Below are 27,788 nucleotides of genomic sequence, written 5' to 3' on the forward strand. Positions count from 1 at the left end.
TTTAGAGTTTTAATGTTTAATATATGAGGTTTCACAGAAAAGGAAATACAAATGGCTCAAGCAGATATGCAACCTTATTTTTAAGTGAAAATAAAAAATTCTATTGAGATTTAATCTCCACAGAGATTAACATATCATTATTCAACAGACTGGCAAAGATCAAAATGTTTGTTAATACTTTATAAAGATTCGAGGAAATAGGAACTCTCACACGTTGGTGGGAGTATAAAATGATACAATCCTTATAGAAAGCAATTTGCCAATATCTATGAAAAATAAAAATGTACAAATCTTCTGACCTAATAACTTCAGTTTAAAATTTTTTCTCACAGCAACTCACTAATGTGCAACATGACCTATGTACACGGTTATTAAATGCAGCATTATTTGCAAGAGTAAGAGACTGGAAAAAAAATGTTTGTCAGTAGGGACTGCTCCAATATATTATGGTACATCCATACAATTAAATCTTACGCAGTTATTAAAAAAAGAATCAAGAAACTCTATGTACTGATATGGGACAATCTCAAAAACTCATGTTAAGTGAAAACGGCAAGCTGAAGAACAATGTGCACTGCACAGTACATTTATGATTAAGTATCTCCAGAAGGATATTTAAAAAACAGTTAATACTTCTGGGAGGGGAAACTGGGTACTAAAAAAGGGAAGGAAACTTTTCACTGTATATCATTCTGTGTCATGAATTTTGAACCAAATGAATGTTACATGTTCTGATGAAAAAACTTTTTTTCTTAAAAGACAAAAATTTGAAATAAAAACTGATAGCCAACAGAAATACAAAATTCTTTCAGGTAAATTCAAGTTAGCAAGTTTTATATTTCTTTCACCTGTAGGATAAACTTTTCCACAGTTCCATTGAGTCTTTCAGGTTCCATCAGTTTATTTACCAATTCCTGCTCAACAGCCATTAGGGCTAAGCCACTAAGCTTTTCTTGTCCCCTGGTATGACATAAATATGTTTTAAGACGAGACAGTGTAGAAAATGAATTTTCAACACTTGCTGAAGTAACTGGCCAAGACAAAGCAATATATAATAGCACTGATATGCAAGGAATATTATTGTGAAGACCATGCTGAATAAACAAATGGCCAAGACTGCTGAAGCTGATGCAATCATAATCTAGGACAAAGTTGAGCTTTGCATATTGCCGATAAAATCTAAGTTCTGGGATGATGTCTGCATCAAGTTTATAAAATTCTTGGACATCTTTAGCTGTTGCTTCATTTAACGGTTCATTCCATTTAAGTAACAGTTCTGAAATCTGCTTCATTTTACAATAATCAAACTCTGAAAAACACAATTTTAAATTTTGTAATATAGTATCCAAGCCTTGGTAATAAATATTAATTTTATATTGTTCTTCTGTTGAGGTAGGAAAAAACATACTGTCTGAATTGCTAGGATCTATTGTTTTCTGAATTTTTCTTCTTTTCTGAAATGAAGGCCTTTCAACTTCAAAACCTTTACAGGTTATTTTTTGACATACTTCCTCTGCTCCATCCCAGATAGTTTTGAAATAAGTATCATTTCTTTCAGATGATAAACATTCCAAAATTGCTTCTATTTTTGAAGACAAAGAAAAAATGTCTATGGTTTCACTTTGAAGCTCTTTGGAAAGAATTCCTGTAACACTTAGTACTCGATAAAGAAATTTCAAACAAAAGATAAATTCAAATTTGGAAACCAATGCCAACAAATCACTCAATTCATCAGCTAAACTTGTGTTTGAAGAATGGCTTGATAGAACTTCCAGTGTTTCAATAACCTCTGGAAGACCCTCAATCACAGATAGTAACGTACGATCATGGACTGTCCAACATGATTGTGATGTATGTTTTTTGCATGTTTTGTTTTGACTTAGCTTATAAATGTTTTGAAAATTTACAGACATTTCCCCATGAATAGTGTTGAACAAAGAACTGAGAGTATTTAGAGCACTTCGGAGCTCTTTTACTTCTTTGCAAAACCTAATCACCGCCAAATCCAAAAAATGTGCATAACAATGCAGGTATAAAGCTCTTGGCTCTTCCTTCTTGAATTCTGCTGCAATTTTATTAAATTTTCCCCTCCAGTTACTGGTGCTATCATAGGCCTGGCCTCGTATTTTATCCAAATCAACTCCAATTTGCTGCAGGTAAGTTTTAATACTCCTGTGTAAGTTGGTCCCAGTCATCTCTTCAACATCTATGAAACCCAAAAATCTTTCTTTAATTAATATAGCCTTTGATGTTTTCTGTGGGTATCTTACACAAATAGAGAATTGCCCTTTAGTGGCACTATCAGTTGTTTCATCACATATTATTGAAAAAGCTGAGGAGACATTGATCTCATTTACAATATCTTGTAACATTTCAGTCTTTATTATTTCAATAATATCATTTTGAATTTGTGTACTATTGTAGAAGTCAACTTGTGAATTCGTAAGTCGAAATATTTCTTCTCCTTTATCTTTTGCTCGGATTTCTAACAATTCTAAAAAATTGCCTTTATTCACAGATGAAACAGACTGGTCATTTCCTCTTAAGAGTAAACACTGCTTTCCAAGAAATAAAATATTTTCAATTATAAGCTTTAGGTACTTTTTATTTCCCTCAATCTGTTTTGAATGATTAGATAAACTGTCATTAACGGCTTCATCACAAAACTGGTATTCCCTCCAAAATTGCAATGACTTTGAATGCATTTCACTTTTTTCATGCTTTCTGAATTTTTCCAGAGTTTTTTTCCAATTGGAAATTCCTTGGGCTGCAAATGACTCTCCTCCATAGCTAAATTTTTTTTGGCAGAACAACTGACACGAATAACAGAATATCACATCCTTTTTAATACTGTTTTCTAATTGCTGAAAATTTGAACACCAAGATTTTTTAATACTTCGTGATTTACCTTTAACTTTTTGTACTTTGGATGTAAATTTTGGGTGACGTAGTCCATCTCTTATTTTCATGGATTTCATACTGTTTGTAGCATCTTGGTTTGACACATGATCTTTTTGTACTTCTATACTGGAGCCAGTTGTATGCTGACTGAGTACTGATGAAGATGGTGCAAGGCTTGGCTGTTCCACATTACTATTAGCAACACCATTACTTGATTCACTGGGTGAAGTCTTAGAAATCTTGGGAGAAAATGACAAAATAACATTTCTTTGAACAGTTTTCAAATAATCAATTAAAATATCGAACATATCCATTCTAATAACAAAAAAAATCAATGGGTGAGTAACAGTATGAGCTCCACTAGGGGGAAACATTAACAATTATTTATAACTTAGTATTCTTATTAATCATTTCAAGTCAAACTTGAGATTTGGGAAACTGAACGTGAATAACAAAAGGTGTTTATTGCTCTACATTTTTGAGCTCTATGATCAAATCAGGAATGAATATGCTCAAATACACACATGCACAATATGTTTAAAAAAGAAAGCTTAAAAAAGATAGTAGCAAAAACAATTAAGAATAAAACTTACATCCTCAACATTTGCTGTTACTGAAGAAACTGTACCTGTTAAAATAAAGCATAAATTCTAGATCTTATACCATAATCTATAAAATAGCATCATTAACTATATAATTGCTTATTTCATATTAGGCAACCAAAAGAAAACTTAAAGACAGATTCTATATTCTAATCAAGTATGGCAAAACAGTGTATATGTCAAAGAATGTCACATCAATTTTTACCTTGTAATACATCAGAGTTCATGACGGGCAGGGCTTCATGAGTATCTGCCAATGACACTATATTGCTTATAACTGGAGTTGTATCTTTCTTCGGAGAAAGGAGATCTGTTGAAGCATCATGCACCATGGAAACATTTACTGATAAAAATTAAATGATATCTTATAAACCAGGCAGAATCAATCAGTCAGAAAGCACTGTTTAATTACAAGTGTTTCAACGAATAACGCAAATATCTATCAATAATTGCTTTAAGTATTAGTGGGTACTGGAGTAATTTTTATTAGGGCTTAGGAATATCCAGGTTCTTTAGGATAAGATTAATATCAACATTAAACAGATAATTTACATTTCCCATCATTTTATATCTTTTACCTTTGCACGCAGTTTATCAGTCCTTTTATACTATTTGCTTGAACTGTCAAGCAAATCTTTACTGTGAAATTACCCATGAAGAACATTGCTAGAGAATCTCCTAATGGGTATCATTTCTAACCATTCCAGGATTCATAAACTCAATATGAATGGAGCTGAGTTGGTGTCTAAGCTAGTATTAAAGAGCTTTCTATAATAAGCCAGTCTGCATGATGCACAAGCCCCAGGGGAATCATTCATTCCACCGTCTATGAAATTAGCACCACTGGTCCTATATGAGGCTCTTTGATAGAATACACAGTTGGCTCTGGATTCTCTGTCCCTTTCTATTAGTGAACATCAAAGTATTTCCGACTAGCTCTACTCCATGTGAAAAATGTAACTAATAGCCTTGTTTTTACAAAGCAGGGCTAACTAGAAGATTCTATATTCTAATATGACAATCTTTACAAATAAATATTAAATCTCTGGTGATGAAGTAGCCTTCCTTTTATGCAAAAATACTGGAAACTGTTCTTTAAAACAAGTTTTAGATTGTTTTGACTTTTAAGTCAGTTTAATTTAGAAATGAATCAAGGTTATAAATTAAAGGAAAGTAGTAATATTCTTCAACAGTTACTAAATCTCTGGTAACTGCTAAAAAAAACAGTACCTGTAGAAGATTCCATCTTAGCTTTACTGTAAGCAGAGAAACAATGAACAGAGCAGAAAAGCTCTGTCTTCCCCGAGTCATTGGTAGTCTCAATCATTTCGTCTGAGGGTTTCAGTGATTTGCAAAGAACAGATGTAAGTGTTTTGGCTGGTTTCTGTTAGAGAGTAAAATAATATTCATATTCCTGGTATATGACATATGCTCACAACCATTGCTTAGTTGAAATATTATAATAACAATGAAGTCATATTTTTGTACTTTCTTAAAAACAGGAAAAAGGCACTTATAGATTGTAATGACTAAAATGAAGGAAACTGATCAATCTATTAGGTAACTATTTGTATTATTTGTCAGGTATATTAATAGCTATAACAATACATATGCAAGCAATGAAGAAAGTGGTCATAAAAGATGTTCATCATCCCAGGCAACTAAAGCCAACTGGACAAATCAACAAAAGTCTTATAATTACAGGTCTGTCTTTAATGCCAACTTGCGCATCAACTAAGGAAAGCCTTTTACTGGTGCTAAGGAGGAGCCAAAAAAGGGTGCCTAACACACATTACAAGATGCTGTGGGAAACACTGTTTTGCTAGCCTAACTTCATGGTGAAAATTCAAGCACGTTGTAAAAAAGCAGCACACAAGCAGTAAGAGGTACAGAACATAGTGCATTCTGTAAGCAGTAAGGTTGCAAAGGAAAAGGATAGAAAATGGGGAGGTTCACCACCTACTCTTCCGGGTGAAACAGGAGCCATCATTCCTGGACTTAATACTAAGTTAACACTAACGACAATGATGAAATGGAACAGCTTTTAGGGGTACACAAAGTGCAAAGACAAATGAAAATCTTACACAGATTTTCTTTTTCTGGGAAAGAATGGGATATTGGCAAAGGAACAATGAAACAAAAAGTAGAGTGTAATTTTGAAAATTACTATTTTTGTCCCTTATTAGTAGGAATTTTCATATTTTACGAAATATAACAACTCACCAATGTTTACATTAACCAACAGTAGTGGTATAATTTATAACTAATTTATTACTCATGTGGGAAAGCTAATACTTAACTAATGTACTCTAGTAAGAAGATATGGCCAGGGACTTCCCTGGTGGCACAGTGGTTGAGAAGATTCACAAAACATTAATATCTATCAATATTTAAAGTATCCCTGTATGTTGACCCAGAAATTCATACTTTTAAGAATTTTGGGGGCTTCCCTGGTGGTGCAGTGGTTAAGAATCCGCCTGCCAATGCAGGGGACACAGTTCAAGTCCTGGTCTGGGAAGATCCCACATGCTGCAGAGCAACTAAGCCCACGCGCCACAACTACTGAGCCTGCGTGCCACACCTACTGAAGCCCACGTGCCTAGAGCCCATGCTCCGCAACAAGAGAAGCCACCGCAATGAGAAGCCCGCACACCACAACGTGCAGTGAGTAGCCCCCACTCACTGTAACTAGAGAAAGCCCACACGTGGCAGTGAAGACCCAACGCAGCAATAAATAAATAAATAAGTTAATTAATTTTTAAAAAGATGTGGCCAAAATAATTACAATTATACCAATCAACTTTTAAAAATAAAAAGTCACCCCATTTTTGCATTTTTGGATTCATAAGTTTGAGTGCTTTACTAATTTTTTTTTTTTTTTTGGCCACGCTGTGCAGCTTGCAGGATCCTAGTTCCCTGACCAGGGACTGAACCCAGGCCCTTGTCAGTAAAAGCGCAGAGTCCCAGCCACTGGACCGCCGGGGAATCTAATTCTTGATTACAGTTCACTAACAATATGGATTTTCTACATTATCACAATCACACAATATCTTAAATGCAGCAGGGCATAGTGTTAGGTGGTGCTTCTTAACTCATCTAGCCAAATAAGCCGTGCCCCATCACATATGCTGAATAACTGAGTACTCAAATACAGGCTCTTAAAAACAGGAGAAGGTCTATTTATTGAGTGTGAGGGGTAAAGAAAGAAAAGAAGGAATGGCATTAACTGCTTTCAGACAAAGGGTTCTATGCTCTCTGTTCTCCCATTTCTGGTCCCAAGGCAGGGTACTCTCATGGTGTGGGCATTCTGTCATAGAAAAGCTGTGGCTCACAAATGACCTATTTGAACTGTGGCTTGTTAAGACTCCCATCTTCAGTTGCTTGTTTTTAAGGAAGAATTTATAGGGATACAATTGGGTCTCAAAGCGTCACCAGAACAAGCAAGACATGGGACAGTCCACCTCATGAAAGGGGCTCAGACCACTATTGTGTTCAGCTCACTTAGTCCTGCAAAGCAGGGCCAGCTTCTCTGCTCTCAGAGCCACCCATCCAAGGCTCTCCTATCAGAAATAGGGGATTATTTCTCATTGGTTTATTGCCTACTAGGACTCCTGATTCAGAAAAAAGCATGTGACATTCTTGATTTATCTTAACCTTGCTTAGGTGTAAGAAATACATGGAATTAAAAAATAAAAAACATTTCTGTGGTTGAGTCCTACTGACCAATAGACTATTGTTATGCTTGCTATCTAACTTATAAATAAGCTTCCCTCTGATTGCCTTTTCTTCAAGACAAGATCATCACCCTGAGATTCTTTAGGAAAATCTCCATGCAGCATTTATCATGAATTGTTATGTGAAAAACAACTGTCAGAAGTCTTTTATATCATCTCCTTCATCATCTTACCAACGAAAAATATTCCCAATGGTACTAAAATCTATACCGCCAGTTTCCTAAAGTGGAAACATTCACAAGCCAACTAATGGAAGGAACTCAACCTTCCATTTTTCATTTGAGTCTTATGCAATCAAATTCAAATGGAGTGGTCCTCACTTTATGCAATAGATCTTTATTCATACCTGCTTATATGCTGTAATACGCTTTGAACTATTAAAGTAATGAGACTGTGCTTCCATGTGAAGTATATGGAACAGACTAGAGCTAGTGGAACAGTAAGCTCCACAGTTCTCACAACAGTTCATGATGAGGTTGTTAGCAGAGTGAAACTTTGAAAAACAGGCATTACTGCAAAGACTACGTTTCATGTTCTGGTATTTTACTTCATACTGAATCTAGGATTTAAAAAAAAGACTTAGTAAAAACTCTGATATTTAAGCAGAATAATCAGAGTCCCTCAAGGTTAAGAAATATTGCAACTTACAACAGTAGTCTTCTGACACATGCTGCACTTGGCTGGAATGCTATTAGTACATATGGTATCAAATGGTTTTCTTTTTTCTTCATATGATGAAAGACAAGATTGGCTGCAAAAAGTTTTGCTAGTGGTAGTATCTTCCAGCTGCATACTGATCACATCCTTTAGATTTACAATGTCTCTAAAAATAAATAACAAGGGTACCATTAAACTCTTTTACAATTATTTCTTTCTTTTCATAAGCTAAATCACTCCCTTAAATAACCCTCTCCCCTGTTGTTTCATTTACCTGAAGAACTGTGAAATAGTAGGAACATCAGCCTTGAAATAAGAAAACCTGAATTTGGTATCTAGTTCTATCACTTACATTAAGTAACAGTGACTATTTATATTCCCTAAATGTTAATTTCTTCATCTATAACGTTAAGGATTATAAACACATCTGATAGTACAGTTTGAGGATTACCTTGCCTGTATTAGTTGGTGCTAGTGATTATAGAGTGATGATGAGAAATCACATATTCATACCTGACAAACTTTGGAATCTACAAGACAGAGGATTTAGAAGTTTGATCTACAAATTCCTGGGGATTCTCCAGATACTTTCAGGAGGTCCACAGGATCAAAACTATTTTCATAATATTAACATGTTATTTGCCTTTTTCACTGTGTTGACATTTGAACGGATGGTGCAAAAGCAACGGTGGGCCCCTGCAATTCCACTCCTAGGTATATACGCCAAAGAACTGAAAAAAAGTACTCAAAAAAGTACATATACACAAGGGTTCCTAACAGTTACAACAGATAGCAACAGCCTAAATGTTCATCAACAAATGAACGGATAAACAAATTGTGGTATATTATTCGGCTATAAAAAAAAAGAATGAAGTACTGATACACATGCCACAACATGAATGAATCTTGAAAACACTATGCTAAGGGAAAGAAGCCAGACATAAAAGGTCACAAGTTGTGATTCCGTCTATATAAAATATTCATAATAGATAAATCCATAGATAGAATGCAGATTGGTGGTTGCCAGGGGTTGAGGGGAGTGAAGATAGGGGAATGGGGAGAAACTCCTTAACAGATAAGGCATTTTACTTTGGGATGATAGAAATGTTTTGGAACTAGATAGAGGTGGTAGTTGTACAATACTGTAAATGTACTAAAAGGTACTGAAATGGTTTTTGTTATATGAATTTCACCTCAATAAATAGGGAGGAAAAAAAAAAGCGATGGTGGGTAAAACTGCCAGAGCCTTATTTAGCATAAATCAAGGCAGTGACGCCAAAAGGTACCAGTATTCACACTATTCACAACCATGAATTTGTTGTAAGTTATTTACTTTATTAAAACTCAATCCTTCAGTACATCTTTTTAAGATTCTGTGAGATGAAATGGGACGTAGGCATAAATTATTTCTCCTGCACACCAAAGTATGATGGTTGTTTCAAGGAAAATCTCATGTAGGAATGTTAAGAGTTAAAACCTGAGTTAGGGGACCTCCTTGGCGGCACAGTGGTTAAGAATCTGACTGCCAAAGTAGGGGACATGGGTTCGAGCCCTGGTCCGGGAAGATCCCACATGCCGCGGAGCAACTAAGTCTGTGTGCCACAACTACTGAGCCTGTGCTCTAGAGCCCACATGCCACAGCTACTGAAGCCCAAGTGCCTAGAGCCCGTGCTCCGCAACAAGAGAAGCCACCGCAAAGAGAAGCCCCCGAGTAGCCCCTGCTCGCCACAACTAGAGAAAGCCCACGCGCAGCAACAAAGACCCAACGCAGCCATAAACAAACAAACAAATAAATAACTGAGTTAGCTACTTTTTTCATGGAATACCTATTTATTTCAAAGAATGACTATCAGGGAAACTATTAACCAGAAGTAGGTATCTGGCAGATATTTTCTCAAAAATGAATAAAGTAAGACTGTTACCTCAAGGAAAACAACTGGCAGTAGTTATTGCCAATGATAAAATATGAGCTTTCACTGAAAATTAGAATTTTGGAAAACCTCCAGCTTGATAGCTTCCTAATATGTAGACTTTCTTAGTGAGATTAGTGATATTTTCTAAAATGTGATTTTTAAAATATTGCATAATGAAACACGACATTTAGATCTGCATACCTCAGGGAATCAATATTTTCCAAATGATAATAGCATGAAGCAAAAATCAGTTGTGGGTAGAAGAACAATTCAAAGTACAAATAGACCAATACATTTTTTTTTTTTTTTTTTGCGGTACGCGGGCCTCTCACTGTTGTGGCCTCTCCCGTTGCGGAGCACAGCCTCCGGACGCGCAGGCTCAGCGGCCATGGCTCACAGGCCTAGCTGCTCCGTGGCATGTGGGATCTTCCCAGACCGGGGCACAAACCTGTGTCCCCTGCATCGGCAGGCGGACTCTCAAACACTGCGCCACCAGGGAAGCCCTAGACCAATAAATTTTAACGTGACAGTACAAAAAATTCATTGATATGGCTTCAGATTCTACATTGTAACTAACCTTTAAGAAACTGTAGTATCCTTTAAGAAAATTGTAGTATCAAAGAACTTCCACAATTATATGAAATGCTATTAAAACACTCCTCCCTTTTCCAAATACTTATTTGTAAGGTCAGCTTTTCTTCAGACTTCAACCAAAACAACATTTTATAACCAAGTGAATGCAGAAGCAGATATGAGAACCTGGCCAGACAGTAAAGCAGTTTGCAAAACTAATAAAACAGTGCTCACTAAATTTTTCTTAAAATTTCTCCTAAATTTTAAAAAACGCTATTATTCAAAAAAAAAAAATTAGGTCAACATGCAGAGTTTATTACTTTTAAATGAGTTAATAGTTAAAAATTCCTCAGTTTTAATTTCTAACACAATATATGTATAAGTAGATGTAAGCTACATAAACTAAAGTTCTTTGGGTCTTCAAAAATTTTTAAGATTGTAAAGGGGCCCAGAAACCAGAAAATGTGAGAACTGCTACTACAGGAAATACCAAGATATCTGGCTACCTAGATCCCTCAGAATATCAATCTTTCAGGATAATAGTTTTCCAGATGAAATACTCCTGAAATCAACACTATTTTAAACCTCAATATTTACAAATTTTTAGTGTACAAATCTTCCTTGACTTACAATGGGGTTATGTCCAGATAAACCCATCTTAAATTGAAAATATCATAAGTCAAAGACGCATTTAATACACCTAACCTACAGAACACCACAGCTTAGCCTAGTCTACCTTAAAGGTGCTCAGAACACTTACCTTAGCTTACACTTGGGTAAAATCATCTAACACAAAGCCTGTTTTATAATAAAGTGATGAACATATCATGTGGTTTACTGAATATGAAAAACAGAATGGTTGTACAGAATGATTTTAAGTGTATGGGTTGTTTACCCTTGTGATCACGTGGCTGACTGGGAGGTGGGGCTCACTGCCGCTGCCCGGCATCATGAGGATATCATACTGCATACTATCATACTATCCCAGCAAAAGAACAAAATTCAAAATTCGAAGTAGGTTTCTACTGAATGTGTATCGCTTTAGCACCGCTGTAAAGTTGAAAAATCATTATGTAGAACAATTGTAAGTTAGGGACTATCTGTACTATAATCTTTCTGCCTCCTTAAACAGCACCAAAATTACAGGTTAATTTTCATTATCACAACACCAGTCATTTTACTGGCTTAAGATGTAGCTCTACATGCAGTATCTGAGTTGTGACAAATTTTTTTCTAGGATTCACTGTGTGCCAAGCAGTGTTTAGGCCTTGGGGACATAAAAATGAGTATAATCTGGTCCCTAATGTCAAGAGGTTCATAGTCTAACTGTAGCATTATCAATTCTTTAACAACATTAATTTTACAATCAATGTTTTGGGAGTTATGAACACTATGGAAACACAGACCATGGAACAATTATCTGGGTGGCTGGGGGGAATAAGAGGAAGGAATGGTATGGGAATAGACAAAGGGTACAGATATTTGAGGCAGACCTTTAAGATAGTAAGAAATTAGCCAGATGGGAAGGAAGGCAGAAGAAATAGCACTGGCAGAAGCACTGAAGTCTGAAAATGCTTATTGGCTTTTACTGCTATTAGCATATTAGATTGCTAGCTTCTAATCTACTAAGGCCTTATTTAAAGAAAAAAAAATCAAAAATGAATTTTGTTAAAAGTGCCTAAAATTAGCTTAACCAAAGGCTGAGCATAGGTCTGAACAACTTTCTTACAAATAAGTGTTACATCATTAGTGCATAGGCCTATTTTAAACTCCACTAATTTCTTTCAGGACCTCTGGTTAGCTTCAATTGGGATACAGAGGTACAGAAATACACTTAAATACATAGCTCTCAAAAGAACAGTCTTATCTTTCTAACATGACTTTAAATGTCATTTTCAAAGTTATCTTTCATTTGGTTCATGAAACATAATAAAAACTACATTGACTCTAACACAACATTGTAAATCAACTATACTTCAATTTAAAAAAAACCTATAGCGACTCAGAACAGATTTAAAATCACTATTAAAAAAAAACCTCATCAAAAACCTCAACTGATAATTAGCTAAAATCTTGAGAACTACATAACTAATACAAGAGGCTAATGAATGTACAGTAAAAAGTTCTGAAAACAGTAAAGGTTACTCTGAACAATGGACAGCCTCTCGCAGCCTACGCATCACTGTACCACATTTCCACCAACCTATAAAATAGTATTTTCTATCAAAACATTTTTATTCCAAAGGAAGTAAAACTTATTTCATGTTTTGTTCATATTGGATTTCTTTGCCTTAGAGAACAACTTACACACTAAATCTTTCCTGCTTCAGCCTTTTCAATCTGTCATCTGTCTGGGAGCTCCGCTGAAGATGTATAATGGGTAAACTCCAAACACAGCAACATGATACTTTAACTTCTCAGAGCCTCAGTTTCCTCAAAACCAAAAGAAAATATTTGGACTGGATGATCTCTAAGGTCCCTTCCAGTTTTATGACTCTGCAGAGAAAGAAAGCATGCTGAAGAGAGTGCCATACAGCTCACAGCAAAAAAGAAAAAGGACAAAGTATAGTGTTAAAGGGTTTACAAAGCACAAAAGAAAGGTAAGTAGAGTTCTGGGGAGGAAGACTTGAAGCAAAGGTTAACTCCTGAAGCAGCAGCCAAATGAGGAGCTGAAGCAACCAGTATAAAGGGTATGTGAGTTTGTTAAGAGAATAATAGTGACAGCCAACATTTACTGGGTTCTTATTACATGCAAATATTATTCTGATCACTTAAATATATTATTTAATGATCAAAATTCTTACATACATTTAACAAAATAGATTGGAATACTAAAAAAGTTCTCAATGCTTTTCGAACTTTAGCACGTATATGAATCATTTGGGGATAAATGTAGTTCTGATTCAATAGGCCTGGGTGACACCTGAGATTCTGCATTTTTAACAAGCTCCCAAATGATGATGCTGTATAGTGGCTCAGGGATCACATAGAGTAGCAAAATGTAAATTGAGGAAGCAAGATTCAAATTGTGGCAATCTGATTCCAAAACAAGATATTATCTGAAAGAAATTTATATTTACTGGCAAAATTGGTAGCCTATGCGTTTTCTTGTTCTGAAACAAAGACATTTAAACTTAACACTAGCATTTAATGAGTGTTAACAAACCAGAATTATAATACTATGGGACTCTCAAAGCACTGATCCTTTAGACATCTTAGTGTAGTGTTCAAAGTTCTGGACATTATGAAATCACTACTACTTCCCTTCTTCTCATCTAAATTGCTTTACATATGTAAAAACGTTAGCAAAAAAGACCCCAATAATAGTTCACAGAAAACGTAAAAAGATTACATACATACATCTATGTTTACCTAAGGCTATTCAATTTTCAAAACAATTAAACTACTTCACTTGCCATTACAAGAGAAACATTAAATAACTTTACACCTTGGAAGGTCAAAAAAATAACTGTTATATGATTAAATTTTTAGTAGGTTGCTCACTATACAGTTAAATGATAAAATATAATGGGCACGCAATAACCCCACTTACAGAGAATTTCAAATGAAAAGAATAGGAAAATAAGTTTCAGAAGTCATTATTTAAAGGTGAAGAGAAACACAGCTCCTATCATTTTAATTTCTGGAAATCTCTTGATAAAAAAAACTATTTCTGAAGAATCTATTAGAGGAACTAAAAGCAGAAGTAGCTTCTTTTACCTAAACCTAGGTGATTACTTCTTCAGAAAAAAAAAAAAAACCATGTGGAAAATTACAACCAAGATTCTGATCCAGATCTATGTAGGGAAGTAAAAGCGGCCATAATTTAAAATTATATACTTTGAGCAGTTTGAACAAGTTCTCTTCGGAAGAGCTGGTGAATTGAGAGATGAAATGTATTCAGTGATGCACGGTGTGGAGCAGAAAAGCTGAGTAGACCCTTTCCTCTGATAAGCAGTTTGCCCCTTTTGAAGAATTTTTTTACAGCCAGAACAGGAAACCTGAATAGCTGTGGTTGAAACTGAGGGAAGCATCTTATTCATGCCAGATGATGCCAGAGAAAGCTGAATGCCTGTAGTCATCGGAGAAGCTATAAACACAAAACAGGAAGGAAAAAAATTAGTATTTACATAATATTAAGCATGCATTCTTCCATTATCTCATAGAGGTTACTTCTCTTGGACTTGAAACCCAAAACAATCAATGCACTATTCAAAGGCATTCTAAAAAAGCAGAATAAACTGGCTATCACATTGGTCAGAATAAATATGATTAACTTAAGTAATTCTATTACCATTGTCTGAAAACGTAGTGTTTATTTTCAGGTCATTCTCCTGAGTTTTGGGCTGTTGGGCTTGACAATACTCCTAAAAAAGAGTTGAAAAATAATGAAAACGACCAATCAACAGAAAATGATATATTATGCTCAAGTCTGTTCAGTGAATTGCATAATTGAATTGAACCATGGTACATAAGTAAGCACTACCCTTTTGGTGACCTTTGGCTGATAACACCCATCAACTACTACAATATTTCCTACTGTACCTAGATATGACTTTATAAAGTTTTGTTAACAGAGTCCTTCACTAGCTACTACAAAAAGAGAGTAGACATACTCAATGATACCTATTTTCCCTTCTTGTTCTGATCACCAATAGCTAATTGTCTTCATAAAGTCCTTAAACACAAAAATTGTTAGGTTAGGCTGAATGAGTCTAACGAAGGAGGATTTTTTTCAGAGCAGCAGGCAATTTACCTAAACTTGATCTATGTCTTTGAATGTCCACGGGCTGAAGGAGCAACGGGTACTTCCTAGATGGACAATATTCCCATTGTCACCAACTCAATGGGAGTCATACCCTTACTTGGTATTGATTTACTTTAGCTATTTGTAAACAGAATACTAGAAATTAATTAAAAATGAAATTACTTTTCATTTCACTATAAATTTCAGCTGGTTCATATATAAACATTCTAAGGAAATTTGGCCCTACTTACAAAACACTCACAGCTTGATTCAGTTTTTCCTCTATAGGTTCTTTAGCATCTGACATGTTTAAAGAAGTTTAAGGATAAATATGAAACTAATTTGGATAAACAAATAATAAAGAAAAATTCTAAGAATTTAAAATGTACTAAATAATTCTACTACTTAATAGAGACAGCAGCATAAAAACATATAAGTAATTATTTGTATTGTTTCAAGTTAAGAAAAATGAAAACAAAAATGTGTTAACCTCAGTTAGGCCCATAATACCCTAAGCAATCCTTTTATCAACCCCCAAACCCACTTCCAAACAGTCCAACCTTCTCTCATATTCTTGCAGATGCTCACTACAGCACTTACTGCACACCCTGTTGTTACTTGGTCAACTGCTTTGGGGAAGGAATTAAGATTTTCAACTGATAAACCAGCACCTGCATAACTAAAATTTATAATTAAATGCTACTCTAGAAAATAGAAAATAAGGTAAAATATTTACCTGAGCATTGTCAGGTTCTGCCTTAATTTCATCTAGCCTCTTCAGTTGTGGCGCCACTGCCTTGTCACATTCACCATCTGTTGTTGATTCTTTCATCTTACTATCTGATGCAAAGAAATCCTCCAGTTCCAAACTAATGGGTTTTTTCTTGGAGAACAGTATCCAGATTCCTAAAATAAAATACGAACTGATAAAGAGTCTGATTTTAATTTTATTTATTTTGGCTGTGTTGGGTCTTTGCTGCTGCACGCAGGCTTTCTCTCTAGTTGCAGTGAGCGGGGGCTACTCTTTGTTGTGGTGTGTGGGCTTCTCATTGTGGTGGCTTCTCTTGTTGCGCATCACGGGCTCTAGGCGTGCGGGCTTCAGTAGTTGTGGTGTGCGGGCTCAGTAGTTGTGGCTTGAGGGCTCTAGAGAGCAGGCTCTGTAGTTGTGGCACACGGGCTTAGTTGGCTCTGCAGCATGTGGTGTCTTTCTGGACCAGGGATTGAACGTGTGTCCCCTGCATTGGCAGGTGGATTCTTAACCACTGCACCACCAGGGAAGTCTCAAGAATCTGATTTTTAAACATTAGTCCCTTCAAATATAGTAATTTTCTGGAAGCACAAAACGTTCTTTCACAACACTAGCTTCCTTCCCTCATCCATTACTCCCCAATATAGCTTTGCTTTCTGCCTTCTCCAGTAGATAAACCTTTATGCTTTTTTCTTGCATAGAGACTAGTCTCTATTTCTATTCCCTCAGGTCGCCTCTTCCCCTCCTTATTGGTTTCTCTCATAGAATCATTTAAATACATTCAAAAATTTCTAAAGCTACTGCCCTCCCTCTGACTGTTCCTTCACTTGTCTTTGAAATTCTCTCCTTCCTTGACTTTCTTTTTTTTTAAAGGCGAAGGATTTCTTTTATTTATTTTCTTTATTTGTTTGGCTGCGTCGGGTCTTAGTTGCAGCATGCAGGGGTCTTTGTTGAGGCTGCAGGATCTTTCATTGAGGTGCGGGCTCTTTGTTGTGGCGCACAGGCTCCAGAACACATGGACTCTGTAGTTTGTGGCACGCGGGCTCTCTCCTTGAGGTGCACAAGCTCAGTACTTGTGGTGCATGAGCTTAGTTGCCCCGCAGCACATGGTACCTTAGCTCCCCAACTAGGGATCCAACCCATGTCTCGTGCATTGGAAGGCGGATTCTTTACCAATGGACCACCAGGGAAGTCCCTCTCCTTCCTTGACTCTTGAGACTCCAAGACCTATCTCTCCTCCTACCTCTTTGCCAGTCTTTTTCTCAAACATTTATTTCACCTGCTTCTGAACATCTGTGTTCCTCCAAAGCACAATTCCTCAGGACTCTTCTTGCTTGCTCTATGGGCACAACCTGGGATTCAACTATCATCTATAGGCTATTTTCCCCCTACATACCTGAGCTCTAGCCCATATATCCAATTGCCTATTAAATATCTCCACTTGTATGTTCTACAGGTCCCTCAAGTCCAGGAGATTTAAAATCATATTCTTATATTATCCACATAAACCTGCTTTACACATGTTCCCTTTCTTGGGAAATGACACTATGGTATATACTCAATTTCCCAAGCCAGAAATCTAGGGACAGTCCTAAATGCCTCTTCTCCCACATCTAATCACCAAATTATATCAAATATACCTTCTAATTATGTCTTGAAGCTATTTCCCCATTATACTTAATTCCCCCCCCATCAACGGATTCCTTTTTGGTAAATAGTGTTAAGAAGAAACAACAAGCCCAAGCTGGCCTTAACTGTGCTAAGCCCCTCCAAGACTTATTGATAATTCCTAACAGAACTGTAGTTTCAGCCTCTCCAAGGAGTGGAATTTTAAGCCAGTCAGTTTAATTTCCTGGTCAGCACTAGTGAGTAGTGAGGTAATCTGCCCAAGACCCCCTGCTTTCCCCTAAGGGAAGGTGACCCTGTCTAAACTAGTCCACTCTTTTAGCTTTCTTGTCCTACCCTCTTTCTGCCTATAAAAACGTTGCATCTTGTACAGTTCCTTGAGTGCCCTGTTATTTACTAGATGGGATACTGCCAGATTCATGAATAAGGTCAGTTAGATCTTCAAATTTACTGGGTTGAATTTTTTTTTTTCTTTTTAAACAACAGCTAAGGACTTCCCTGGTGGCTCAGTGGTTAAGAATCCACCTGCCAATGCAGGGGACACGGGTTCGAGCCCTGGTCTGGGAAGATAGCACAGGCTGCAGAGCAACTAAGCCCGTGCGCCACAACTACTGAGCTCATGTGCCACAACTACCGAAACGTGTGTGCCTAGAGCCTGTGCTCCGCAACAAAGAGAAGCCACCGCAATGAGAAGCCCACGCACCGCAACGAAGAGTAGACCCCGCCTCAACTAGAGAAAGCCCGTGCGCAATGAAGACCCAATACAGCCAAACAAACAAAAAAAACCCTGCAAAAACCCCCCCAAACAATAGCTAAAATCCAAAATCAATATAAAAGATTGCTGTGCATTCAAGCTTAAAAAAGAATTCCATTTTATAACTTTTGAGGAACTACAGGAGCCTTGGATTGTGTAAGCAGATAGCTCAGGGGGTCCCTGGAGAAAGAGAACCAGGAATGGCTTTCCTGACATAAGAGAACCCATTTTGGCCTAAGCCATTTTGTGATCTAAGCCTGGCCTCAATGCTTGGCCTTGAACAGGTCTCAGTAATTAATGATCTTGAGGGAATACAGAAACGAGGGAGGAGCAGTCAAGAGACAACAGTGCAGCCTTGGGGCAAGGGTCCTGGTTCCTCAAGGGAATAACAATATATCTTTCAGTTCTGCAAGAGCTAAGGCTCCCACCCAGGTGGAGGATGGAAAGATGATGCTGAGCCTCCAGACTTCAATCAACTAAAGCTTGGACTCTGTCGACCTTTCCCCCAATTCTACGCTGAATTCTCCTCTGCTCAAGTCCCTTCGTGAACAGGCATGTACCCTTAGCTTAAAACTTCCCCAATTTTGCTGTTGGGGAGATACTGCTTTGGTAAAGATCCCCAGTGTTCTCCTTATTTGCTGCAAGTAATAATATATAAATCCTTCCTTCTCCAGATCTTTGGCTTGGTTGCGTCTACTGGCTTGACGCCCACCAAGGGGCAAACCCAGTTTTCAGGTAACAACTGTTCAGCTCCAAGGCCTCTTCTCTCAAGGACAGACTGGTTCCTTGTGTTCTTCTTTTTCCTTAGGTCTATTTTCCATTTTACTTGTAGCTGCCACCTCCAATTCTAAATCCTTTGGAACTCTTTCCCTTCCTGCAATCCTAACTTGGCTGCAGAGGACAAGTCTCCTGGATTCCTCTTACATCACCTCCAAGAGAAAAGGATACTCTTTTAAAAAAAGGGCTTTACAACTAATGATTATGGAGGGTAGGAGATAAGTAAAACAGATATGATTAACTCCAGGTCTGTGGTTTTATTCTGAGTTAGTACATTGAAAACCCCGAAGTTCTGTAATTGTCTTTTATTTTTGAGGTTGGGACTCTGCCACTCAACTCACTGATCTTTAACTCAGCTCTTACTGAAAGCTCCTGTAGACTTAAAAAATGCACAACGTAAGAGCTGCGAGTTAAGTTTTATTTGGGGCAAAACAGGGAGACAGCATTTCAGATAGCTCTGAGAAACTGCTCCAAAGAGGTAGGGGGGAAGGTCAGTATATATGAGACTTTGGTGAAGGGGGAGTATATTTCTGCTAGTCGGAGGAGCAGTCATCACCATGAAGGATTTTAGTGCTTTTCTAGATATGAGGAGATAACAAGAATTGGGCTCATAAAATCGGCTCCTGAAAATATCTAACTATCTGAAGACCTGTTCTGCCAGTTTTTCCCAGAGCACAGAGTGCCTCATTTCTGTTCTCCACCCTGAACTCCTTTCAGGGGGTGTTGAAAGTCAGCAGCTGCAGCAGCACATGATTTAATCCTTGTAGAGGTAGTTGGCAAGTGCCAACGGCAAGTGCTAATTTGTAGTTGATACTCCTATCCCAAGGCCGAAAATTAAATAAGGTCTGACTGTGAAGTGCAATAAAAGCTCATATAGTCTCTGCTCAACCCATCTGAGTGTTACATACAACCAGCAAAGCAAAACTCACTGGAAATTAACTACTAGATTGTATATTCCCTTCATCTGAAAGTAAATACGCTATGTTAAGTCTAAAGATCAATTAAAAATAAAACATCTAGGAATCCCTTCATACATGTCAGTCATCACATAGGCAAAGAATAGAAAGTACCCTGAAAGTGTAATTAATCTAAAATATATTTCTGGGACTTCCCTGGTGGTCCAGTGGCTAAGACTCTGCACTCCCAATGCAAGGGGCCGGGCTGGATCCCTGGTCAGGGAACTAGATCCCACATGCCACAACTAAGAGTTCACATGCTGCAACTAAGAGTTCGCATGCTGCAACTAAACATCCCACGTGCCACAACTAAAAGATCCCGCAGGCCACACAACGAAGATCCTGCACCCGGCAATGAAGATCCTGTGTGCTGCAACTAACACTTGGCACAGCCAAATAAATAAATAAATAAATAAAGTATAAAAAAAGGCAGAGCAGTTAAATATTAAAAAATATGTATATACTTCTGAGGTAGAGGAAAATGGTATATAACATTTCTTTAGCTACTAAAAAACCAAAAAGAGCAAAAGACATATACGAATAACAAATTCATTACTTCCTTTTTCAGTACAATGAACAAAGGAGTAAAATAAATCCTAGAGACCTCTTTTTAACATAGTCGCACCCATCTTCCCCAACTGGGGCTAAACTATGTATGTTGGAGACTATTAGCCGTCATAGGATAAATATCTTTCTGCTAGTTAGTACTACTTGGTAATAAGTAATTTAAAACATTTTAATTTAAACCAAAGAGGGATATATCATGGAGCAGAAAACAAAATTCACATGTTTTTAAAGGAAAACATGAGTATCTGAAAGAGAAAGTTAAAAAAAAAAATCTCATTCAAAATCATGTTAGAAACTCCCATAAAACCTTAAGGAATAAATTTATACTAGGAAGTAAAAGACCAATACACTGAAAACGATATAACATTGATAAAAGAAACTGAACATGATTCAAAGAAATGGAAAGATATCCCATACTCTTAGATTGGAAGAATTAATATTGTTAAAATGGCCATACTACCTAAAGCAATCTACAGATTTAATGTAATCCCTATCAAAACACCCATGACACTTTTCACAGAAGTAGAACAAATAATCCTAAAATTTATAGAGAACCATAAAAGACAAAGAACAAAGCCAGAGGCATAATGCTTCCAGATTTCAGACTATACTACAAATCTATAGTTATCAAAACAGCATGGTATTGGCACAAAAACAGACATACAGATCAATGGAACATAATAGAGAGCCCAGAAATAAACCCACACACCTATGGTCAATTAATTTATGACGAAGGATGCAAGAAAATACAATGGAGAAAAGACAGTCTTTTCAGCAACTGGTGTTGGGAAAGCTGGACAGTTACATGTAAATCAATGAAATTAGAACACCCCCTCACACCACATACAAAAATAAACTCCAAATGGTTTAAAGACCTAAATATAAGACGCCATAAAACTCCTAGAAAGGAACAAAGGCAAAACATTTTCTGACATAAATCGTAACAGTATTTTCTTAGATCAGTCTCCCAAGGCAAAACAAATAAAAGCAAAAATAAACGGGACCTCATCAAAAGCTTTGGCACAGCAGAGGAAACAATCAACAAAACAAAAAGACAACCTACAGAATGGGAGAAAATATTTGCAAATGATGTGACCGACAAGGCCTTAACTTCCAACATATAAAAACAGGTCATACAACTCAACATCAAAAACCCCAAACCCAATCAAAGAATGGGCAGAAGACCTAAATAGACATTTCTCCAAAGAAGACATACAGATAGCCAACAGGCATATGAAAAGATGCTCAACATTATTAGAGAAATGCAAATCAAAACTACAATAAGGTATAACCTCACACCAGTCAGAATGGCTATCATCAAAAAGTCTACAAATAATAAATGCAGGAGAGGGTGTGGAGAAAAGGGAACTCTCCTACACTTTAGTGGGAATGTAAATTGGTGCAGGCACTATGGAGAACAGTATGGAAGTTCCTTAAAAAACTAAAAATAGGGCTTCCCTGGTGGCGCAGTGGTTAAGAATCCACTTGCCAATGCAGGGGACACAGGTTTGAGGCATGGTCCAGGAAGATCCCACATGCCACGGAGCAACTAAGCCCATGCACCACAACTACTGAGTCTGCACTCTAGAGCCCACGAACCACAACTACTGAACCTGTGAGCCACAACTACTGAAGCTCGCGCGCCTAGAGCCCGTGCTCCTCAACAAGAGAAGCCACCACAACGAGAAGCCTGCGCACTCAACAAAAAGTAGCCCCCGCTTGCTGCCACTAGAGAAAGCTGGCGCACAGCAACAAAGACCCAACACAGTGAAAAATAAATAAAATAAATAAATAAATTAATTAAAAAACCGCTAAAAATAGAGCTACCATGTGATTCAGCAATTCCACTTCCAGGCATATATCAGGAAAAGATGAAAACTCTGATTCAAAAACATACATGCACCCCAATGTTCATAGCAGCACTATTTACAATAGCCAAGATATAGAAACAACCCAAGTGCCCATTAACAGATGGCTGGGTTAAGAAGATTGGTATATATATACAACGGAATATTATTAAGCCATAAAAAAGAATGAAACATTGCCATTTGCAGCAACAAGGATGGACCTAGAGAATATCATACTAAGTGAAGTAAGTCACTCAAAGACAAATATTGTATGATATCACTTATATGTGGAATCTAAAAAATAATACAAATAAGTCTATACACAAAATAGAAACAAACAGACACAGAAAAAAAACTTACAGTTACCAAAAGGAAAGGGAAGGGGGAGGGATAAATTAGGAGTATGGGATTAAGTAATACAAACCTCTATACATAAAATAGCTAAGCAACAAGGATTTACTGTATAGCACAGTAAATATATATATATATATTCAATATTTGTAATAACTTATAATGGAAAATAATCTGAAGAAATATATATATAACTGAATCACTCTGCTGTACACCTGAAACTAACACAATATTTTAAATCAACTATACTTCAATAAAACAAACAAAAACCCTTGAGACTGCAAAGAAATGGCAAGCTATTAGCAGTTACTTCTAGACACACAGACAGACCTCCAGACGGAATGTATACACCTTCCTCCTGGAAAATTAGTACAATATTGCATACATAAACCTGTCGATGAAAGATTAATTGTCAATCTAAGAAAGAGAGAATTTCCCTCCCCACTACACTTGTGCTCTTACTGTTCTACTTGCAAAGTCATTTCTGCCTATTCAAATTCTACTCAGCTTCTAAACCAACTCAGCTCTAGATTTTATCAAATTGGCAAGAATTAAAAATAAGATATGCCTAGATAAGATAAATCTAGGTATAACAGAATAGCTTTTAGTATGCTAAATTCTTCCACTGGAAACAATTATAAAATTAACAGGCTTGGGCTTCCCTGGTGGCGCAGTGGTTGGGGGTCCGCCTGCCGATGCAGGGGACGCGGGTTCGTACCCCGGTCCAGGAGGATCCCACATGCCGCGGAGCGGCTGGGCCCGTGAGCCATGGGCGCTGGGCCTGGCGTCCGGAGCCTGTGCTCCGCAACGGGAGAGGCCGCAACAGTGAGAGGCCCGCGTACCGCAAAAAAAAAAAAAAAAAAAATTTAACAGGCTTTACCTTTGAGGGCACCTTCCAGGATAAAGGAAAATGCCCAAGCAGAGAATAGCAGCATAGTGAGCTACGGAGATAGGAGTTCTGGGTGCCTAAGTAGCTGGAACTCAAGAGGCACAAGCTGGGAGGAAAGAACCTCAGAGAAATAAGCCCCCAAATTTGCACACAAATATTCCCCATCTCCACTTATTAGCTAACCCTTAAACTGCACATCTACAGAGCAAGACTCCAAAAAACCTAGCAGAAAACAGCAGTTGGGAGGCTAAAAGAGATTACAGTAGCTTTGCAAAGCTAAGAACAGTTGAAATTTAAGCCCAGATAAGGAAGAGGGGACTTGGTAAAGATGTGGACTTTCAGTTGAGACTTCAGGAGGCCAAGCCCTAAGAGTAAGGGCCACAACCCAGGAGAAAAGACTACTTCCTAGAAGAAAGGGCAAACCTAAATAGATCAGCCCTAATTAATGCCTAACAGAATCCCTCAACAGGATCAATGTAATCTGCTAGTACTATTTGCACACCTAAATGAACTGCAGTCCTCTCTGGAAGAGTCTTTCAAAATTTTCACCCACAATGTCCAGAATAAAAATGTATGAGCAAACTCCCCCCAACCCCCCAACAAACAAAACTGAAGGGACTTCCCTGGTGGTGCAGTGGTTAAGACTCCGTGCTCCTAATGCAGGGGGCCCGGTTTCAATCCCTAGTCAGGAAACTAGATCACACATGCATGTCACAACTAAGAGTTCGCATACTGCAACCAAGAGTTTGCATGTCGCAACTAGGGAGCCCGCCTGCCACAACTAAGACCCAGCACAACCAAATAAATAATTTAATCAAACAAAACAAAACTAAAAACCAAGGGGAAAAAACACAACAGAAACAGACCCACAGTGTGGCTCATACTGATGTTAGTAGGCAAGAACTTTGATGTGTTTAAGAAAATACAGAAAAAGATGGAAAAGTTCAGCAGAATCCTGGAATTCAATTTTTAAAAAAATCGTGGGAATTTGAGAATTGGAAAGTAAAATAGGGAAATTAAGAATTCAACAGATGAATTTAATATCAAATTAGTGAACTAGAAGACAGGTTAGTAGAAAGTAGTCAGACTGATACATAAAAGGATACAAATAATGTAAGCAACATGTGGGAAATAGCAAAATGGTCTGACACACATGTAAACTGAGCCTGAGAATAAGAGAAAACAGGCAATGAAACAGGAGCATCATTTAAAGAAATACTGGCTGGACAATTTCCCCAAAATGAACAAAAATTTCAAATCACACGAATTCAAGAAGTTCTGTGAATAAAAATAAGATAAACATAAGGAAAAGACAACTCTGCACATCATAGTCACACTGGGGAAAACCAAAGATAAAAAGAAAATCTTAAAGGCAGCTAGAAAAAAAGGACGTTAACATACAGGGTAACAAAAATAAGAATGAAGGCTGTCTTGTCAGAAACAATGAAGGCCAGAGGCCAATGGAATAACTTTAAAATGCTGGGGGGAAAAAATCTATCTAAAATTCTATAGTCAGTAAAAACATCCTTCAAAAATAAAAGTGAGGGCTTCCCTGGTGGTACAGTGGTTGAGAGTCCGCCTGCCGATGCAGGGGACACGGGTTCGTGCCCTGGTCTGGGAAGATCCCACATGCCGCGGAGTGGCTAGGCCCATGAGCCATGGCCGCTGAGCCTGCGCGTCCAGAGCCTGTGCTCCGCAACGGGAAAGGTCACAACAGTGAGAAGCCCGCATACCGAAGGAAAAAAAAAAAAAAAAATTAAAATCATCATTACTTAGAGATGACATATTGTGTACATAGAAAATCCAAAAGGATTTCCAAATAACTACTGAAATTATTAAGTAAATTTAGCAAGGTCAATATTAAAAAAATCAATTATATTTCTTTGTAGAATTAGAAATTTAAAAATTTAAAATAACTATTTTCTATAGTGTCATAAAACATCAAATATTGGAATAAATCTAATGAAATACGTCAAGATCTCTAGACTGAAAACAAAACAATGCTGAGAGAAATAAAGTAAGATCTAAATAAATGGAGAGAGACAGTGATTGACTCAATATTAAGTCAGTTTTCCCCAAACTGAGCTACAGATCAAAATCCCAGTTTTTGTTGAACCTGCAAGATGACCATAATGTACATAAAATGTATACACAACCTCAAATAGGCACTACAATCTCAAAAAAGAAAAAAATTTGAGGACTTACTAAAAAGCTACAGTAGTTAAGATGGTACGGTATGGACACAAGCAAAAATAAAATGAGTAATGTAAGAGTCCACAAGCAGGTATACTCTTATTTCTTTGCATTACAGCTACTTCTTTACGCATTACACTTTCCAAAGATTTGTTTTATTCGTTGAGTTCTGCAAGCTCTTTTACTGGAATGATAGGAAGACTGGAGGCAGAAGGCTAAACGCTTCTCAAACCAAACTAAAATGTCCATTTTTAGTTCTGTAGGCAATGGGGAGCCACTACTGATGAAGTGCATAGGTGCTGGGGTTATAGAGATAATTACCATGTGCAGACTCTCATAACACTCTGCCTAGCACAATGTAAGCATACATGAGGTACAAAGCAGAAATGAGGTAAGAGAAGATGGTCAAAGAAGTGTTAGAAGGTTATATTTGAGCTAGGTTTTCAAGTAGGTGTCTATGAAGCAATCACGGGGGATATTTCAGATATAGGGACAGTATGTGGAAAAACACAAATATATGGGAACTATAAGAAGTGGAGTTATTGATGAAGATAAAATGCAAGAGTGCTAGTGGAAGGAAATGAAGTTGGAAAAGCAGATGTGGTTCATATCCGGAAAGTCCTTAAATACCAAAAACCTTGAACTTAAGTCTTGTACATCAGTAGCTTTTGGGGTTCATCAAACACTTCATATTTCTTTAAGTAAAAATTTACTTTAAAAAAACTAATAAAATTATGAGATACACTTAACTGTGTTACATACCAAATGTGAAGTATTTTGGTGACCTCCAAAGCATTAATTTGTGCTAGATTAACAGAGACCTTCAGAAAATAGCTTTTCCTGCTATCAGGGTGAATATAATTCAATGCCTTGTAGCTGTGTCATTGATGAGGAAGTTTACAGCTTTGCACTTACGCTTTTTGGGTTCTGAACTGTATATGTCCACTCACAGAAAATCCTAGAAGTGAATTTACTGTTTTAGCAAGGGCATCTACTCCTTTAACTAATACTCTTGCCTCAACCTAAGAGTTAAATGTGCAAAGTGTTAGGACTAAATGTAGTTCTTGTTATAAATTTCGGGGGCTTCTTGTCTTATATATTTGTGATGAGGAATACAAGCTATCGTCAGATGTTATCAGTGATTCAACACTTAAAGAGAAAATTCTCCACTTACCTACTTTCCAGTCAGTTTAATTTAAAAGTATGATGAGATTGCAACCTGAGAAAGTTAAAAAAGTCACCGTTTGTAAACATTAGTCCATGCAACCAAGATACTTTCGATTCAATCTTGTACACAAAAGCAAAATGACATAACATAAAATGACAAAGACTGTACCTTCATCTAATCAAAATTTCAAATCCCATTTCATGACGAGCCAAACATTTATAATAATTAAAAAATACCTTTTATTTAAGATCCCATGTACAACTCTATTTGCAAAAGGAGTTCCATGATTTTTTTTTCAGTTTGAAAAAAAATCACTGCTTAACGAGGGAGAGCCACAGGTGGGATCAAAGTAATGTTTTAGAAACGGAGGCCATGGAGAAAGACCGAAGGCTGAAGGCAGTTACGGCGCAGAAGCAGAGTAGGCGCTGAGAAACGCAGGAAGCTGGCGGGGGGGTCGGGGGGGGGGGGCAAAACGCCCCGACTCTCTGCAGACTAGGTTAAAGGGGACGACAAACACTATCCAGGGGCCTGACCCCGAATTCCCGGCCCCCACATGGCGGCATCCGCACGCAGGGCTGAGTCCCTAGAACCCCGGCCCTCCCAGACATTTCATCCTTCCTCCGACTGGCCAAACTCTCCGCCCGTCTCTGGTAAAGCACAGAAATAAAGACCGACACTACAAGCGCTTAAGGAGGCTTACTAATTTCTCTCACCGACGGTCGCCGCGCTACGTTTCTCAAAAGAACTTCAACGGGAAACGGTCGCGCAGGCCCCACCCCTTCCCC

At 37.4% G+C, this 27,788-nt stretch overlaps 1 protein-coding gene across 9 annotated transcripts; it reads right to left on the reverse strand.

The window, feature by feature from the left end:
* On the reverse strand, window positions 1-27,788 carry ZMYM1 (zinc finger MYM-type containing 1). 9 transcript variants are annotated; one of them, XM_033422182.2, is made up of 12 exons: window positions 27,704-27,771; window positions 27,010-27,054; window positions 15,864-16,033; window positions 14,675-14,747; window positions 14,221-14,470; window positions 7,886-8,060; window positions 7,584-7,796; window positions 4,734-4,887; window positions 3,709-3,846; window positions 3,495-3,529; window positions 2,909-3,140; window positions 1-2,206 (listed from the first exon to the last, which is right to left on the reverse strand). In XM_033422182.2, the coding sequence occupies exons 3-12, from the start codon at window positions 15,957-15,959 to the stop codon at window positions 834-836; spliced, it is 2,739 nt and encodes a 912-aa protein (XP_033278073.1). In that variant the 5' UTR covers window positions 15,960-16,033; window positions 27,010-27,054; window positions 27,704-27,771; the 3' UTR covers window positions 1-833. The 9 variants fall into 9 exon arrangements, with proteins under 9 accessions (XP_033278073.1, XP_033278064.1, XP_033278070.1 ...); XM_033422173.2 differs by having other exon boundaries at window positions 1-3,140; window positions 27,717-27,788; XM_033422179.2 differs by having other exon boundaries at window positions 1-3,140; window positions 3,709-3,813.

The sequence above is a fragment of the Orcinus orca genome, chromosome 1, assembly GCF_937001465.1.
Source record: "Orcinus orca chromosome 1, mOrcOrc1.1, whole genome shotgun sequence".
Taxonomy (NCBI): Eukaryota; Metazoa; Chordata; class Mammalia; order Artiodactyla; family Delphinidae; genus Orcinus; species Orcinus orca.